We start from the raw sequence: 18,548 nt of genomic DNA, 5'->3' as shown, positions 1-18,548 counted from the left end.
AGGTTTCATGCCTCAGCTCAGCTCCTTCCTCTCAGAGAGTGAATGTTCTGCACCACCTTGCTGTGCTCAGCCTGCTTTCAGAGGTGTTGCTAGTGCTCACACAGCTTTTTGCAACAATGGTACCCACTAGCACTTCAGCTGTGCTAAAAGAGTGCTGGTTAAATGGGGTTGCTTAAAAAGGAGACGTGTGGAGTAGTCTCTTCACAGAACAGGAAAGACTACTCCCTGCTCAGTACAGAGAGAGACAAAGAGTTATTTAGGGAGAAAACCATTGAGGAGGAGGCTTTTCTTGCAGAAATGGCCATATGCTTCCAACTCCTACAGCATTCGACAATAGAATGGTTCAGAATGGCTGCTGCTGTAAATCTCCTAATTATGGATCAAAAGTGCCACCAACTCATGATGCATAACATGTTACTGGCATAAGTTCATGCAGCAGTTCAGAAGAGTGGAAAATTTTCTGGTGGATTAATCTTTACCCAAGTAGGTTCTATGCCAGATTCAGTATCAGATGTTTTCTAGGCTCCTTTTGAACCTACAAGCAATGTACAAAACTCCAGGGGAAAAAACAAACAAACAAACAAAAACCAAAAAAAACCCAAAAACATAAAGCTGGCTATACTTTGTATCATCTTCTCTAGCTGATTTGATGGCTGTGCTATCATTTGTACCTACCTCAATCTGACAGAATTAATGTTTTAGTAATCTTGAGGAACCAGTGCTGAGCTCTGGCAGTGATGCTCAGACCCACGTTCTCAATGGTTTGTGAACCACCAGCTTTATCCACTGATGTGAGAGGCTTGCTTGTACTTGAGATATCTGCTGAGTTAGTCCTCCTGTGGGTGCAGAAGGTACTTATGTACCCAGGCACACATTTTTAACCCCATCATTCTTCTCCTGCCCATTTGCTTGGGTAAATTATGCCATTATCACTGCAAGGGGAATCCACACTGGTAAATGTGGTATGGATTCACTAAAAATGCATTTTATGTTTCATTGTGGGTACTATTTAAACTTCGTTATCTGTTTGAAAAGTGCAAATATGAAATAATTCTTCCTGCACACATTCATGTAAAAGGGCACCTTTATAAGAACTACTTCACCTGCTAGAGTGTTGCCAGACCATCCGTGGTAATAGGAATTTATTTTGAAACTGTGTCTCCTCTATGGTGGTATGAGAACATGATTATAAACAAGAATTGTCAAAAATTAAACTAGTATTGTTTCCCATATTTAAGTTACAGATCACAGACTGAACATCAGTAGGGAGCAGAATAATTTTTGTCATAATTTTGATGAAGGGTGAGGGCTGGAATGTGTTTGAATTGTCCGCCTTTGTTGGTGTAGTAGTGATGATGCTATTTGGACAGAGGTGTGGAGAATTCTTTTGTTTATTTAAGTGACATTTGTGAAAATTGCAGATTGTGTGATGAATGTGTATTTTAATGATTATGATAATTTAATTAAAACAGTAAAAGAAAATATCTTGCATTCTCTGCATTATGCAGTTAGAAGTCAGATCCTGTAAGATATTCAGATACCTCATTCTTAGTGATTTTAGCTATGTAGATACCTGAATACTTTTAAAAATACAGACTTAATTCAGAAGGGTCAAACTAAATGATTGTAAAGGCAAGATTGCTTCACTTTTCAGTAATTTGTTTTGCTACTATTTGTGATTAATGTGTTTTGTATTATTACTCTTTATGTTGCTTCTGGTTTTTTGTTGTTTCTTTGTTTTTTTTCCTGAGTTAGCTGCTGCATTAGGAGTCTCTGTTTTCTCTACTAATCACTGTTTTTGGGAAGGTATATAAAATTCCTTCTGCTTTGCAGTGTCCAAAGCAGTACAGCTTAAGGGCTGTGCACTTACTGCCCTGTGTACTTGGTTACTGCTTCATTTTGAGAGATGCTGAGTATACCTGTCACACATTCAGCTGCTGGGGGAAGGAATGATCACTGTGGCTGTTAAGGGCTGATCTATTCCCTCCTCAGCAAGAGGGGAATTTAAAGTAGTCAGAGTTATCAGAGGTTCTCCTCAAATCTGCCTTCTGAAGGGGAATGTCTGGTAGTGCAAGACTGGCAAAACTGGCAGTGCTATAAATCCAGTTTGAACTTTCAGCTTTCATGTAAGGCTAAAGTTGGGGTGGGGGGAAGTCTTAAGCAAAACTTTAAGAGAGAAATACAGAACATTCTGTCACTGGGACTGCTCCCTCCAAAAGCTGAGAAAAATCTGCAGTAAATCTCTGGTTAGAAATGTAAAGCTGGACTTAAAAGTTTGATCATGCATCAGCCTTGTAAATACCAGATACACTGTTTATCCTTTGTGCAGGTATCTAAGCCAGACTGTATCAGAAGAGACGATGTTAGCAGCCAACCCTCAAAACAGGGAGAGATTGACTATACTAAAACAAGCTCTAGGTGCTCTGGGATTCAATAGCCTGGTAAGTTGTGTGACCTTATATGAGCTTATGTTATTTTTTTGCATTAGTTGAAAGCAGGCCATAAGTAACTCTCACAGATTTCTTTTTCCTGGGGAAAAGAAGTACCTTTATGTCTTTTTTTTTTTTTTTTGTCCTGTTAGTTAAGACCTTGAAACAAACACAGCACTAGTTCACTCCAGGGAAATTACTGTAATCACTTTTAATTAGACACAGAACCAGCATGTAAATCTCTTTCATTCTTAAAGATTCACCAAACAGCTTCAAGGTATAATGCTCTGAACAATTAAATTACATAGATAAAAAGAAGCAATCAAATCCCATATGACACCTCATAAAAGCCATGGAAATTCTTTTTCCTCTTCCTGATTATCTCCCCAACCTTTTTAATTTTGTGAAATGCACATATGCTAACAGCACCTGAAAAGAAGTAAATACCTATTTAGGCAAAGAAAATTAGAGCCAGGTAACTTGAAAGACCTGACTTAATTCCCCAAAAGCAACAAGAAGATAGGTCTGCTGTTTGTCTTTAATCCTATGAAACTAATGAAGAAGATAACCTGGAAAATTAATCAAGAAGAGATTCTGGAGGACAGAAGTGTGACAGAAATCAGAAGAAATAGAAGGATACATATAAGAACTCATGTAAACTGTGTATCCCTTCAGGATACTACACTGCTTAACAAAATCCCCATATTTCTTACATATGTATATGCTACCAAGCACACCATAGCTGGAACGTTTCTGCAAGAGAAATACATTGGCAACAGTAGTTTTAGAAGGAGGTAAGAACTTACCCCTGAACAATATCATTAGAAAGAAGGGGACAAAAAGTTAATGTAACTCTAAGTTAAAACATCAGCAAAAATGACAGATGGTCAGCAGTTGAAAAAAAAAAGGATCAATGGCTATCAGCAAAAAATCTGAATCTGCTGAAGCTGTTAGGTGGGAGATAGATAACAGTGTGGTGGTAGTGGTACCTCATGGAGCTCTTTGACATTCCCTAGTTAAGCAGTAAAAAATTGTCACTTTTCAATGTAATGAAGAGTAGGTTTTATTTTAATGAATGTCCATGAGGGCATATACAAAATTGAACACACATGGCTATATTTAACAATATGATTCCTTACTCTTAGTGGCTCAAGTTCTGCACTAGTAGATTTCTAGAATAAAAGGTCCCAGACACTTCTGGATTTAGCCCAGTGTTCACAGTTTGGTGGATATCTCTTGCTCTTTCATTAATGTTTCTGTTCTGTTGAGGAAGGGGTTCAGCCCATAAGTAAATAATTGAATGCTAAATGAATAGTTTTATAACCCTGCAGTAACTGTCATAGAATGCTTCATATACAGTATTCTTATGAGTCCAGTACTTCATTTCACTCAGAATTCTTAAAAAGAAGTTGCTTCTCAGAAAAGTGTCAACATCTTGAAGGCTGGTCTGTATTCAGGCAGCATTAGAATACTATTTAGAGGACAAGAAATCTGTGAAAATCTCAAGTGCTGCAGGCTGATCTTCTGTGTTGAATGTTAGAGGACAATATGTAGATAAAACTCATACCTAAAATTTCCACCCATTATTTCTGTGGTACATGGAGATGTCTGTACATATAATTCCTTGACTACCTAGCCACATTTAATGATGGAGTAGATAATCTTTTTGAAGAACTACATAAAAATTCCTTAGCAGTCATTAGTGCTATCTTCCAAGGTATGTTAATGTTTATTAAAACTATTACTGTTTCAAAGGTAGTGGAACATGCATCTTACACAATATAAAAGTGTTTGAGACCCTGGAATGTGAAATATACCTGAAACCTCACCAAAATCACCAGAATCAAAAGCTATCCCAGCCCACTGCCATTCAGTGCTGCACAGTCATATCCCAACCAGTTCTGGATGAGCTAACCTAGGCTAATCCCAAGCAGCAGAGTTTGAATGCTCTATTAGCATAACTTCATGTGTTTTAAGAGTTAACTTGTTCAGACTTTCCCTGTATATATTGGATTTTTGTTTTAATCTTCAGCTTTGATACCATGTAATACTAAAATACACTGTTGCCCTATTGACATCTCTCTCATAAAGTGAGATCATGATGTTCTTATCTTGCTTAAGCACCACTGGAGGTGCTATAGTCTATCCCAGAAAGACTGTAAGCTTTTCTAATGTCCTTTCATGATTGGTATATTTATCAGGGAAAGGAACATGAAGAAAAGAAGAAGAAAACTTGAGAAAAAAAAAGGATGTATTAGCTAAGTATTTAATTAATAGTGTATTTGTAGTCTTAGTCTGCAAATTCTGATAAGTGAAATCGCTCACTGTCACTTCTGCAGTTTCAGCAGAATCAGGTTCTAAATACTATTTTCAAAAATTCATCAAGAATTGTCAGTTAACTTTGCTGTACATAATGCCATGTAATGTTATAGTGGATATCAGGTTTATGGACATGTTTTACCATTTTAAGAAGCATCATTGTTATATAACTGACCTCAAAAAAAAAAATTCCAAAAATACACAATGCTTTCCTTATTTTAGGATTTAAGGTTCATATTCCATGGAACGTATTTTTCCTTGAATTTAAAAATATTTTAAATATAATGAACCAACCAAAATAAAACCAAAGAAAGTTAGTTTTCTTCATGCTGTGATGAAAATGAGGCCAGGAAAAATCTGCCCCTAAAGATAACTGCTTCACAATATGAGACATCACAGAAGAGTATGCAATCCCAGAGGGGAAGTGTGAGGGTAAGGAAAGTTGCTTTTGTTTTTTTCAGACCTTAATGACAGCTTTTAACACCAGGAACCTATAGAGCTATACACTTTGTTTGGAAATTCAGGTGGCTGAGGCAAAAAAACCCGTGGTGCTCCCAGATACAGAAGTTGTCTCAATGGAAATTCTCTATGGACAAGATATGCTTTATTTTTTGCAGAAACAATGCATCCATTAAAGATATTTCAGTATTTTTGTCACATTTAGAAAAAAATTCTTAACCCAGCGTTTAATGTGACTTAGATTAAAACAAAGGAAATAAAAAGTAATTTTGTTAGTACATGTTATAGCCAGGTTCCAGTTTGATTTCACATATTACGTTAATAGATCACATGCAAATGCTTTTCAACTTCTCAAATGCTGATGATACAAACCAACAGAATTTGTATTTTTATACGGCATTGCCTTTCACTGGTGTGTCCAACAGATCTTTTCTTTATCTTTTATTCTGAAAAAAATGTGTGCAGGAGGTGGAGAACCTGTTTGTGATTCTCTCAGCAATTTTGCATCTCGGAGACATTCGCTTTACGGCTCTGACAGATGCTGAGACAGCATTCGTGTCAGACCTGCAGCTACTGGAACAAGGTCAGTAGGACACGACCTTGGAGCGTCGCCTGCTTGGTCCCAGAGCAGGGAAGTTGTGCTGTTCCACCGACAGATGGAAACGCAATTCCAGGGAGACCAAAAAAAATTACTTCCGAAAATTCATAAGTTACTGTGGGAAGACAGTACCCAATTGACTTGGATTTTTATAAATCACAGATCTTTTATGGGATGAAATAAAATGCCAGTATTGCAAATTAGCTAATTAAATGTCATATTTAATGCTATCATTTACCAAAAGAAATTGTACAGTGCACTTTGTGCAGTCTTGTTTTAAAATGCTTTTGCACTCCTTGTCAGCAGCTGAACAATTTGCCTTGAATTGAATTCCTTACATTCCAAATCTATGTCTTAAAAGGGTCTCTTGTTTCTGGGCTTTGAAGTTTGCCCTCTTGGTCATGAACAAATCTCTTCCAAGTGGCTTATGGATACAGAATGTCAATAAGTACCATATCTTCACTCTAATACTGCAGAAAGTCTGTCAAACCCTGGGGAAAGTCCTGAGTAATCTTTGAAGGGGAAGGAAAGCTATAATGTAATATACAGATGCATTCAAACTTCACTAAGTACTGATTATAGTAATCCAATTTTATGTGTTTGTTAATTTTGATTACTCCTGTGACAGCACCCTTTTCTTTAATGTTTGGATTCTTTCACTATTCAAAAACAAAATCTACAGAAGAAAATCTGCTGCAAAAAATGAATATGCAATACAGCATAAATCAGTATTTCTTTACATTTTCTTTTCCTTCCAGTGGCAGGAATGCTGCAGGTTTCACCAGATGAGCTTGCTTCAGCCTTAACAACTGATGTTCAGTATTTTAAAGGTAATAGTTTCCAAGCTTACATTCTCATAGATCAGACCTGGTGGCATTTTTAGCCTCCTGAATGAAAAAATTTAAAAGATGTAATGTTGCAAAAGTGTGTGAAGATAACAGATTAGATATGAATAGAGAATATTAGTAAGAACTGTGATCAACAGGAGTGTCTTGGGGAAAAAAATCTGAAAAAATTTTTTTCAGCAAAATATTAGTTCTGTGTAGTACTCGTGCACATTTCTTTTGAACAAAGTATAAAGGCATGTATTTCCAAACATAATATCTTTTGAGTGTTGAAAGTCTTCTCATCTTGCACTGGAGGTTTTGGAAAAAAGCTAACACCGTGTAAATGTTTGGCAAAGGAAAAGTAACTGTAGCTAAATTTACTGTAACTAAAATTACTTAAGGCAAAGTTTGCAGCACACTTTCATCTCCATTTTCTGCTTTTTCTCTTAGGAGACACGATTGTTCGGAGGCACACTACAGAGATTGCAGATTTTTACCGGGATCTCTTGGCAAAATCTCTATATGGTCGTTTATTTAGCTTTTTAGTCAACACAATCAACTGCTACCTTCAAAATCAAGATGACAGTGGCAGGTAGGAGTGCTATTGGAAATTATTGGACTGTACAATAGAACTGTACAAATTCAGAACCGCAAAAGAAACATGATTCCATTAAATGGTGGAATTTAATGCACACTGATAAAGTTTTAAAGAATTTTATAAAGCATGACAGCGGTGCTTGGATTGTTAAAGCCATCTGGCCATTCCTTCTAGTTGTTTCTACTGTAAGGTATTTGTTTATTTGTTTGCTTATATAGGGAGCCATGGTACTTCATGTGATAATCTAGATTGCTGTTTACAATTAATAGCCTTTTAGGACTGGACAATACAGAATGAGCCAAGTCTCTCAACATGCGAAATACTGCTTGGTGCTTTTTTAATGCAGAATGTGTTTGTTCTTTCTTCCCAAAACAGTGACCTTAGCACAGGGTATGGAAACCAGAATTTTATTCAAAGGCCTGCAAGTTGATGTTTAAACTTAACTGATTTAAATGTTCTAAGAATGTTCTCTAGGTTGGCATCTTCGAAATTTGATGCTGTTGCTATCCAGCATGGTTTCTTGGAAAAATGAATGCTAATTAATGTGCATCAGTTAAGAAACAAATTAAAGCAAAAAACAACAAAAAGGAAATCTCAGTAGAATCAAAGTAACAAACTAAGACAGTAGACCTAATTAGATGATCATATGCATGTGACTTAATCAAAGTTCAACAGCTCATGTGCTCAGCTGAGCTTTCTTATGAACATGAAATACAAGTGGCTTGGAATTATTGGTAAATGGTAATCCACTAATGGCAGATGTGGAATTTTCATAAGTATGTTTTCTTTATATCATATCTCTGTGGCTGCATAGGACAAGTGTATATGAGGTGCCCTCTTTTAGAGTTTGAGGACTTCACAATCTTATTTTTATTCCTATTCACAGACCAATTAGTGACAAATCTCTTCTGTGGGTGTAGCTAAAAGGAAAAGGTACCATGCCTGAGTAACTCAGGTTTCTGCACCTAAAATCTGTCTGTCATTATATATACACCACCAGAGTGACTCACTTCCTGCTGAAGGCAAACAGAAGTAACATGGAATGATTTTACTTGTCTGTTTGTGACACTAAGCTAGAGCAATTTTCCAATCCGTGCCTAATTTGACATGCTCTGTATATAATAAGGAAGGGCAGTAGCATGAGGTTACAATTCTTCCTCATTCATTCCTGTGATTTATGGAACAGAGGCTTATCTCAGTGCATGTCCTTGACAGACAACAATCTAGCTCAGGTATTTCTAAACGCAGTGAGCTTGTTTTTGGAATGTTGAGAAAGAAATTTAGAATTCATACATTTAAATCCTATTTAAATTATTTGAAAGAATTTTTCAGTGTTTAATTTTTCAATGTGATATCTTACATTCTTTCAGAATAGGGTGTTGTGTATTTCTGTTGTTAATGTAATCCTGTAATTTTTAGATATAATAGGATCTTCAAATAATGAAAGTCAAAGTTGTTTGTATATTGTCTATTTTGTAGTCTCCTTCTAGTGCAGTCACTAGGTAGAAGAGGTGACCTCTACCTTGTGAAAATATTTCTCAGTGAAATTATTTCTACCTGTTAGGTAACTTGAAGACTGTGTGAGGTTGTAAGTCCCACCTAAAACAGGACAGCTGTTTGATATATCAGAAATGAGGAATTTGCAATAGTTTCCTCTGGCCACATATTATACCTGTGCTCAAAAGGGGCAGTTCTTCATTTAAGCTGGTTGTAGAAAGCTAACCAGCTCAGGATTAATTTGCAGTGCTGACAAGATATATGAAGTTTTATCAGGCGAAACCAGCTTCATTCCCTTTCCAGACTTCAAGCTAAGTATCTTATTTTAAGTGGAAATAAGGTTGATCACCCTTCACTGATATTTCAACTTCAGTTGAAGTGGCCCACATGCAGTTTTTGTTTTTTTTTTTTTTTTTTTTTTTTGGTCCAGCCTAATCCTACTGTTAAACTGGAGGAGTAAATCAAGGCATGGAATAGTTCTAGATGCAAGAGGGATTACTGCAATGAATTTGTGATTAGTGGGTCAGATTTACTTCAAATACATCTGAGTAACTATCAGTTGACAGCATTATATTTCTAATTTGGTGCAGCTTTAATAAACTTCTGCTGAAATATACACCCAAAACATTCACTTATGTGACTACGTAAGTCTGATTAATTCCAGGCCACCCTTTAGTCCCCAGCTGGAAACTGACAGAATTACTGCTTATCAGATGAGATGAAGCCTTCATCAGAAACCTGGAATAAGATTTTTAATTCAGTTCTCCTGTTCTGTTGTGAGGCAGCTTAGCTGTACTTCCATCACACTTCAGTGAGAATTTATGAAGGAATAAAATTAGATTTCTTGTCTTAGTAACACGAAAAGGAGTGTTTCTTCTTCACAATTTGAGAAAACTGTTATCCATGTTTGACTTTTGTTGTGGAAATACTTGATTTTGGTCTTTAATATTGATTTATGTTTACTAAGAAAAAGCTTGTGACAGGTTTCAGACAAAATAAAAGGAATTAATATAATTCGATCTAAGCAAATGGGAGATGATTCTCTGCAAAGCTGCAAAAACCAAGCTCGAAAGAGATGAACTAAAGAGACTAAAATATGTTGCCAGAATCCGGAAAATTCATTACTTTGGAATATTGTTCAATAGGTATAAAGCAAGAATTTTAATCATGGTGTTAAGTGAGATAATACATCTTTAGAATTGTTCTACTCCATAAAAACTTAAAATTTTGGTCTCAATTTTAACCCTACATGCCAGTTTAGAGTGGTTTCAAGATCTGAAATCTGTTGCTTTATTCATTCTGATATTATTTTTTAAAAATCAACTATGGATAAATTATTTTGCCATAATTGGCCCCTAGAGTGGGATTAGAAAGAAGCTATTAACATTTCTCACAGGTGCTTATAATTATCTTTTTTTTAATTATTGATATTTATCTTCACTCATCTATATAATGATTTCTTATTCTACTGATTTTATTATTATCAAAATAGTCTCTGTGAATTTCTTCCTGAGACTTTTAACTCTTCAAAGTTTGCTCTGTTTTGCTTCCATTCAGGTAAGTATGCTGATTTTCAGGTTTGTGGATTTGTGGTTACCTTAATGTAGCACTTCAATGTAATTGATTACACATTGGCAAAGTTGGATCTGGTGATCCAAATGTATAATGAAATTACTTCAGGTAATGTTTTGACAATTCCTGACTCATTCTGCAAGAGGGCTTTTTCTTTATGGAGATTTAAGAATGTCTGTGAATTCTTGTGAAATACTGTTTTTCATTTCTCATGAAAAACAAGCTAATGAGGTATATGTGCCTGAGAAAATCTTGATACTGTGTTCCCTGCCTGCTAGTAAGTTGAAGGCATGTTGTTTTATCAGCTAGAGAGAAAATATTTTCTCTATTTGTAGATAAAACCTGATAAAAAGCTGATAAATATTTTGTAGATAAAGCCTGGCTGAACAGAAGGTCCCAGAGGGCCTGGGTATAGCTGGAGGTCTCACTAGCAGTCACCCTCAGGGTCCATTACTGGGTCTAGTATTGTTTACGTTACTCATACATGACCTGGATGAAGGGCAGACGCCTCCTCAGCAGGTTCAGTGAAGACACAAAGCTGGGAGGAGTGGCCAATAGCCCAGAGTGCTGTGCAGCCCTTCAGAAGGACCTCAGCAGGGTGGAATTTGGGCAGGGAACTGTCTGAAATTCAGCAAAAGAAGGCTCTTGCACCTGGGGAAGAACAATCCCCTGCACCAGCACAGGGTGGGGCTGATGGTCTGCTGGAAAGCAGCTCTGCAGAGAAGGACCTGGGGGTGCTGGTGGACAACAAGGTGTCCATGAGCCAGCAGTGTGTCCTGGGGACCGTGTGGGCTGATGGTGTCCTGGGTGCTTTGCCAGCAGGTCAAGGGAGGTGATCCTTCCCCTTTGCTCAGCCCTGGTGGGGCCACATCAGGACTGTGCTGTCCAATTCTGGGCTCCTCAGGAGAAGAGAGGCATGGAGCTCCTGGAGCAGATCCAGTGGAGGGCTACAGAGATGATTCAGAGACTGGAGCATCTCTCTTATGAGGAAAGGCTGAGAGAGTCAGGCCTGTTTAGTCTTGGGAAGAGACAACTGAGCTGGGAACCTCATCTCAGTCTATAAAAATCTAAAGTGAGGGTGTCCAGAGGGTGGAGCCAGGCTCTGCACAGTGGTGCTGAACAATATTACAAGAGACAACAGGCAGAAGCTGATACACAGGATGTTCCACCTGAACGTGAGGAACAACTTTTTTTACTGTGTGGGTGATCATGCCCTGGAACAGGCTGCCCAGAATGGCAGTGGGATCTCCTTCACTGGAGATACTCAAAATCTGACTCTGTTCTGTGCCATGTACACTGGGATGATCCTGCTTGAGCAGGAAGACATGGACCAGGTGACCCACTGCAGGCACTTCCAACCTGACCCATTCTGAGGTTTTTATGTGGCAGCGTTGCAGACAAAAAAAGCTGGCACTCAGCCATGCTTTCTGTCTGTGTCACCAGGTCAGCCATAGATTTCTGTTGCACATAAAGCATACAGAATATTTCTAAAGATGTAGTTCTGAAAGCTTTTATTTTCTGACTGTATACTCATATCAAATTGCAAATAGTGCCAAAAAAGTACCAGTAAGGAACACTTATTTGGGTGCAGGAAGGACCTCAGATTTCTCAAGATGTCTCCTGTCCAAAATTCTTAGTATATTATCTGATTTGTAGAACAAAATACTCTGGAAGAGAAATCTTCCCAGCTTCAGGAAAAAAAAAAAAAAACAGAAAAAAAAAGCCAACATTTATTTATCTGTTACTAAACTCAATAGAAGGCTGTTGGGAGTACAGGAAGGAGGGAAAGGAACTTCCTGTTCAGAACTTGAACCCACAGCATAATGAGAATTGTTTCTATATGTGGAGGTAGGGGAATCTTTAAAACAGACAAACAGTACCAAACATCTAACAATTATAATATAATTATTATAAATAATAATAATAACAATATTATTATAATAAATAATATATGTAATAATTAAAGTTATTCTAACAAATAATATAATAATAATATCATGATTTGAAATCTGCTTAATTCTGGATAATTTCCAGTGTTTCATTTAACAAGACAATTCCATTTTTTAAAGCACAGAACAAATTTTACTTGAAAGAGCTGAGGAAGAATATGTGCTACTAATTAAAGAGCTATAGATCTTGAGTCCATTGGCAAATATACTTCTTCCTTGCTGCCATAATTTTCAAACCACTCAAAAAAATGTTTGTCAGATATGAAGCCAGTATTTCTTTCTTATGTGTCCAGCCACCATCTCTATATGAACCAGTCACACCTGTGTGAGGCAATATTAAAAGAAAAATTGCAGTTATTGAGCAAGATACCTGAGAGACATGGCAATAACAACACATCTCAGCAAAAATCTCAGACTATTGAAAAATCTCCCTCAAAATTTTGCGAAACTAATTTTGTTCAGTAATTGTTTGAGGTTAAGAAGAGCATATCCAACATATTCAGCCTATTTCCATCAGGAACTGTGTTTGTGACAACAGGTATAATCTCTTCCCCTGGGAAAACCAAGGGCTTCTTAATTAGGATTCTGAAGGACCTCATTTGAAGGCCAGGCTATAATACTTCATCTAATCAAAGAAATATTTCCTCATTAGTCAGTATCACCTCCAGTTTATCCAGATCAGACATAAGCCTTCCTCATTACTGGCAGAAGTTGGAAGAAGAGCAAGAACTGTTGCATCTTGGGCAGATGAAAAGGAACATTAGATCACCCTCCCCCAACAGATTCTTCTCATTGCTTTATGCTGGCAATGCGAAAGATTGCGAAAGATAACAAAAGGAATGGACCCCATGGATTTTGGAGTTAAGAGCCATCTGCTATGGAACAGAATTAAACAAATAACGTTCTGTAGGCTTGTCTGAAGCACTGGGTCAGATGTATTGTAAAGGGAGATCTGCTCACCTTGCAGGAATGGCAAATGGTTTGAGAGCATCTCTTGATGAGTGGCAAGACATCTGCCAAGGTGGTACGTTATCAGAGAGGATGTCTTCTGTATATGTATTGTTTTTAGGAGTTGCCAGGAAATTTTCTGTAGTTTCTTTCTAATACAGTTTTTAAGTGTACAGGATGAAAAAGGTATTTCTAGTCTATAAGGCTATCTTTACAGAGACGGTCTGAGGGAAAAAGGCAAAGCTGGAGACATTGGAAAATATGTAAGCTGAAATGCTGTTTTGTGTATCATATAACCAAAATGACTTGTAGTGAACATCCATGCTTTATTTTTTAAGTATTTACACCTGTGTGCTGGTATAAGACATGAAAAAGTTCTTCAAACATCAGCAAATTCTTTTTTTCTGCTTCTATTATGGGAAATATTTTCAAACTCTCAGTCCCCATTTAAACCATAGTTCTTTTAGTTATACATGCTGCGTATTAAATATCTGAAACATAATGAAGAAATGTGTCAGTGATGATTAGTAACCATAAAATAAGAAGATAAGGAAATATTTCAGGAAAAAAACCTGCCTTTTTCTAGTATTTTTTTGTTTAGACCCTGGTGACATGCCCTTTCATTTGTTAACATGGAATCATTCATGCTTTATTTTGCCTTGGGAATCTCTGCTATGATTAATTAAGGAAAATAATTTTGCTGGAATTAATATGATTGACAACTAGCCAGTAAAAACCTATACAGACCCTCCTTCTGGAAAAAAAAGTGATATGAAAAAGAGAAAGAGAAGAAGAAAGATTAAAAGAACAAAGTAATTTTCAACACATATAAAACAATGCTTTTAATTCGGATATTGTGTTGTCAGTTGTATTTAGTTTTCAATATCTGAGCAATAATTTAATACAGAAAATTACTATCATGGTTGAAGAGATTTTGCACAGAACTAGCAATAGCACAATGTAATAGTAAAATGTTGTAGAGGATGCAGAGCCTAGTGCTGTTACACTTGTCCCTTAGGCAAGATATTAATTATGTAAAACCTTCAGCTCTTTTAATGTGGTGTGTGCATCTTCTAATAATACTAGACCTAAATTATCAAGAGGAGTTCACTGAGACTTCATATTTTTCTGAAAACAAGTGCACTTCCAGTATATTTGCAAGCCAGTATATTTGTCACAGATATCACAGTTTTGATAAGGAATGTCGTTTGAGGTGGGCAGTAAGCTGTCTGCTAAGGTTTTTACCTTTTTACCCAGAGTTTTGGACGCTAGGACCAGGTTTTGCCTGACTTTTAATAATTCATTGCAACAGTTTGCATTGGTCTTTTCCTAATGCAAATGTTTATATATTCCTTGAGGGGAAAGTAAGAGAGACTAATTTGACAAAATAACAGTCATGGACTCAACTGCGCTGTAAACAATCCAATCTCAAATTATTAATTGAATCAGACAGAGAAGGGATAAGCTGTTTTGCCTGCATTAAGCAGTTCTCAAAAAATTGTGAAATATAATACAATATTTCAGCTGTTGTACAGTATTACACAGCAGTTTGTGTTTTGCCTTCCTATAAGGAAGGCTATGTATAAATGGGGAAAAAAAGAGAAAAAGAGTGAAAACTTATCAAGTATTCTGAAATTTCAAGCTGCTTTTTTTTTTTTCCTCCCAAAAGACATTTAAATAACATAATAATTCTGGATTTTCAATATTCTTTTCTGTGAGGTAGTTTTTTTTTTCTTTAAACATTTTATTTTTCTTTCTATAAAAGGACATGTTTTGTTGAAAACTTATTCTGGCAAGGAAGGTACACCCCCCATCTCTAATCAGGAGTAGTTGTGAATGAGGCTTACATTTTAAAACCCAATTTAAATTGCATTCATTGCTGGAGATGGAGGTGGTGATAGAGCTTTATGCTTTTTCTTGTAGAAATTCCCTTGGAAGCTAATCGACCTCCTGATAACCTCCCCTGCCCAACAGAGCCATTCTGGACTAGATTTATTATGTAACAATTATGTCTGACATTTACACACACAGCTAGTCCTGTGACAATCAGTAGTGCATTGAACTAATGTGCTTTTGAAATAAAGGCAAACTTCTTGGGTATGATTTCTGAAAAAGGCTCTGTTTGCCCCTGAGCATTGTTTTTCCCAGCTTTTGTAATATGCTTTTTTTTTTTTTTTTAAACAGATAATCTTACTTTGTTTGCTTGCTATATAGGAATTTATTTTGAGGGCTGGATCCTTGTCTAATGACATGGTAGGGGTTACACTGACTGCAATGGAACTATATTCATGTACTTCAACAGTGGTTCACCTTTTTCTCCTTTACATCTATAGCCTGATAAACACAGATTTAAACATAGAGGAAACCTGGAATATGGAGGGGGAAAATAAAGGAAGCATCTCAGAACAAGAAGCCTGAAATATTATTTATTGTTGCAAAGTAGGCAACATAATATCACAATTCATTTGGCTCAGTGCAGTGAATTTAGTTTCCTCTCCAGATCAGGATTAAAATTACTCAGTCCCAAGTACAGAACTCTGTTGTTTTCCCATTTCTTCTGTACAAATCCTGATCCTTCCACTCCTTCCACCTGGCCACAGTAAAATCCCTTCCCTGAATGCACAAAAAATTGGATGCAACTTCTACAACTCCTTTTTTATTTATAAAGAGAAGAAACATTTGCCTTCTTCAGGCCTGACCCGTGACTGTCCTTTCCCCTGGGAAATGTAACCTCTTGGGCAGCCTGAGCCCAGAAATTCTGCTAGCTGCTGGCAAGGAGAGAAACTTGTGCTTAACAGGTTTCCCTGAAGTGCATTCTGTAGAAGCAATTCTGGCTGCCAAAGAAATATAAATGGGACAGAGCAACTGAGTGCAGCCAGGCATTTTTGAAACTTCCCTGAAATGGTTATCCATGATGTCAGAAAATGGGTACCTATATCCTTAGAAACTGAGCTTTAGGAAGTTAAGATTTTCTTCCTTCTCTTACAAATTTAGTTTTTAGCATAGCTGCTAAAGCCATCTTGAACCCTGCTTTTTTATTTCTGTTCAGTATAATAGGTTGTGAGTAGAATTTTCATTCTGTACTGTACATAGTCTGCTTGTGTATTTCATCCATGTTTTTGAAATACAGCCTGCTTTTGTCCTAGAACAGAAATACTTCTGTCAGAAACAACAGATGTATTATTCACTTGCTTGAATTCTTATTATCTGTAATATCTTTTTTTTTTTTCCCCAGTGACCAGGTGTTTGAAATTGGAGTATTAGATATTTTTGGATTTGAAGAATTTCAAAAGAATACTTTTGAACAGGCAAGTGTGGATGCTTTGCTGAATTTACTGTACCTGTTATTTTTCTAATTAAACATTTTTGATCATAATAAAAATATACATGAAGGTGAAAATTTTCTCTTAAAATATTTTCCCCATTATACCTATATGTATATGAGTTATATGCTGGATTTTGTACAGTTGTCGGGAATTTTAAAATAATACAGTAAATTTCTACTGTGATTTTGAAGAGGGGTTGTATTAGCACTGAAAGACAGTCTGAGGGAAATAGAGTTGTGTTTTTTCATGCTTGTGGTATTTATACTTCATCTAGATCAGTGAGTAGAAGGACAATATCCTGAATTGGAAGGATAATCAAAAGGCCTTCAGATGCCTTGGAGAAAAACTAAAATTAAAATGCTGCATTATGCTGTGTGCCATTACTGACAGATTCACCTCTGTGTGACTTTACAACATGTGACTTTTCAAAAAATTGAATTGCATCCATGGAAAATAAATTGAAATTTATATCACTTAATGCTTTAAAATCCTTTTAAATATCAAACTTTCTTTTGGATGCTCACCTACCTCAATATTAATCACTGAACACCACAGCTCTTGTGAATTACATATTTCAGAAAGCATTAGTGACTCTACACAACACACTCAAAGAGGAGTTTAAGTGGTTGTTCAGTTGTTCATTCATTCTGTGATGCAGCGGAAGAAAATCAAAGCACAGAAAAGAATTGAGAAGGCATCATCAGCAAAAAAGGACTTGTTATGGTTTGAAATTGGGATTTGCCCCTTTGTCCCAGTCAGTCCTTTGTTTTATGACTCAGCTTCCTGTTTCTAGGGAAACAGAAGTCATAGACCCACATCAGTTCAGCTTGTATAACATGTTTACATTGCTACTCGATTTCCAAATGTTTGAAAGCATGTTTGTTTGTACCTTCAAAATAGCATGTAAGAAGGCAATAAAATAAATTCCAGTTTCCCTCTCATAAAATTCTTTTTGCTGTTGCAGTCCTACCTTGCTTGAACATTTGCTGGATTAAGGACTGTTGAAGTGTACCAATATTCCTAGTTATTTCCTCATTGCAAATGCCACCTTCAGGGGGGAAAATATAAAATGAAAATTTAAAAATATTCTAACAGACTGGGTATATGAAATTAAAAAAAAATCCATGAGCCTCCTGACTAATAAGTATGAAGTACACTATGCAGTATAAATGCTTCTCAAAAGAAGTACATCATCTTGGGACGTACTGGTCATTTTACTTTGACTCTGTTCCACATCATTTTTTTTGTCATGAAACTCCTAAAAGATCTGCAATCGACGTCATGAAATACCATGAATTCTATTTTCTGGGGTAAGTAATTCTCTGCTTAATAACTGAAAAGGATATTTGAAGAGAAAATACAAGATCTAAGAAAAATTAGTAAAAAGGAATTTATTATTTCTGTGTAGCAAACATGATAATTTCAAAGTCATATTTTCATTTTTATTTCATTTTTTTCTAAATTAATATATTTCAAAAGACACTTACTGTCCCTCCACCTCGACTGAATGCATTTTTTGAATAATATTAAGTAATAATCTGAGTCATTATCTCAGGATCTATTTAACATTCAGCATTCCTGAAAAGACAAATCAGAAGTGAGATATATATATGAACTCCATAATGTAATTAACATATCTGATTCCTGAAGTGCTAGGTTGTAGTATAAGTGAAGTAGTTTGTATCTCCATGCTAATCATGCAGACTTACCCCAGCACCCTGAACTTCAAAGCTGGAGCTCTCTAGGAGCCCAGTCTAGTTCAGAGTTCTGCCTGGGCTCGTTAACCCTAACAATAAACAGTCTTGTTAGCCCAAATAGGGTCCTCATGCAGATCATTGCATCATGTCTGCAAACATGCCCAGTGTCAAGGTCTGTGATTGCAGAATGTTAGCATTAAATGTTACAACCAGACAGTAGTGGGGCCATAAGAAATGTTTTTTAATCACATTTAGATTATCATATTTTGAAAAGCCATTAACATAATTTTAGAGAAAAATGAACCTTTTTTTTTTTTCAAATTAGTGTA

The 18,548-nt window shown here is 36.3% G+C and overlaps 1 protein-coding gene across 1 annotated transcript in view; it reads left to right on the top strand.

Moving 5' to 3' along the window:
• The window catches only part of MYO16 (myosin XVI), a 258,913-nt gene that overhangs the window by 142,365 nt on the left and 98,000 nt on the right, over nucleotides 1–18,548 (top strand). The window contains exons 16-20 of the mRNA XM_062515094.1: nucleotides 2,330–2,441; nucleotides 5,673–5,790; nucleotides 6,564–6,635; nucleotides 7,083–7,224; nucleotides 16,432–16,504. Of these exons, the coding sequence (XP_062371078.1) occupies nucleotides 2,330–2,441; nucleotides 5,673–5,790; nucleotides 6,564–6,635; nucleotides 7,083–7,224; nucleotides 16,432–16,504 (517 nt within the window). The remainder of the gene's footprint in view (nucleotides 1–2,329; nucleotides 2,442–5,672; nucleotides 5,791–6,563; nucleotides 6,636–7,082; nucleotides 7,225–16,431; nucleotides 16,505–18,548) is intronic.

The sequence above is a fragment of the Cinclus cinclus genome, chromosome 2 (genome assembly GCF_963662255.1).
Source record: "Cinclus cinclus chromosome 2, bCinCin1.1, whole genome shotgun sequence".
NCBI classification, from domain to species: Eukaryota; Metazoa; Chordata; class Aves; order Passeriformes; family Cinclidae; genus Cinclus; species Cinclus cinclus.
The sequence above is the reverse complement of the archived record's forward strand: the minus strand, read 5'-3'. Positions and strand labels throughout refer to the sequence as shown.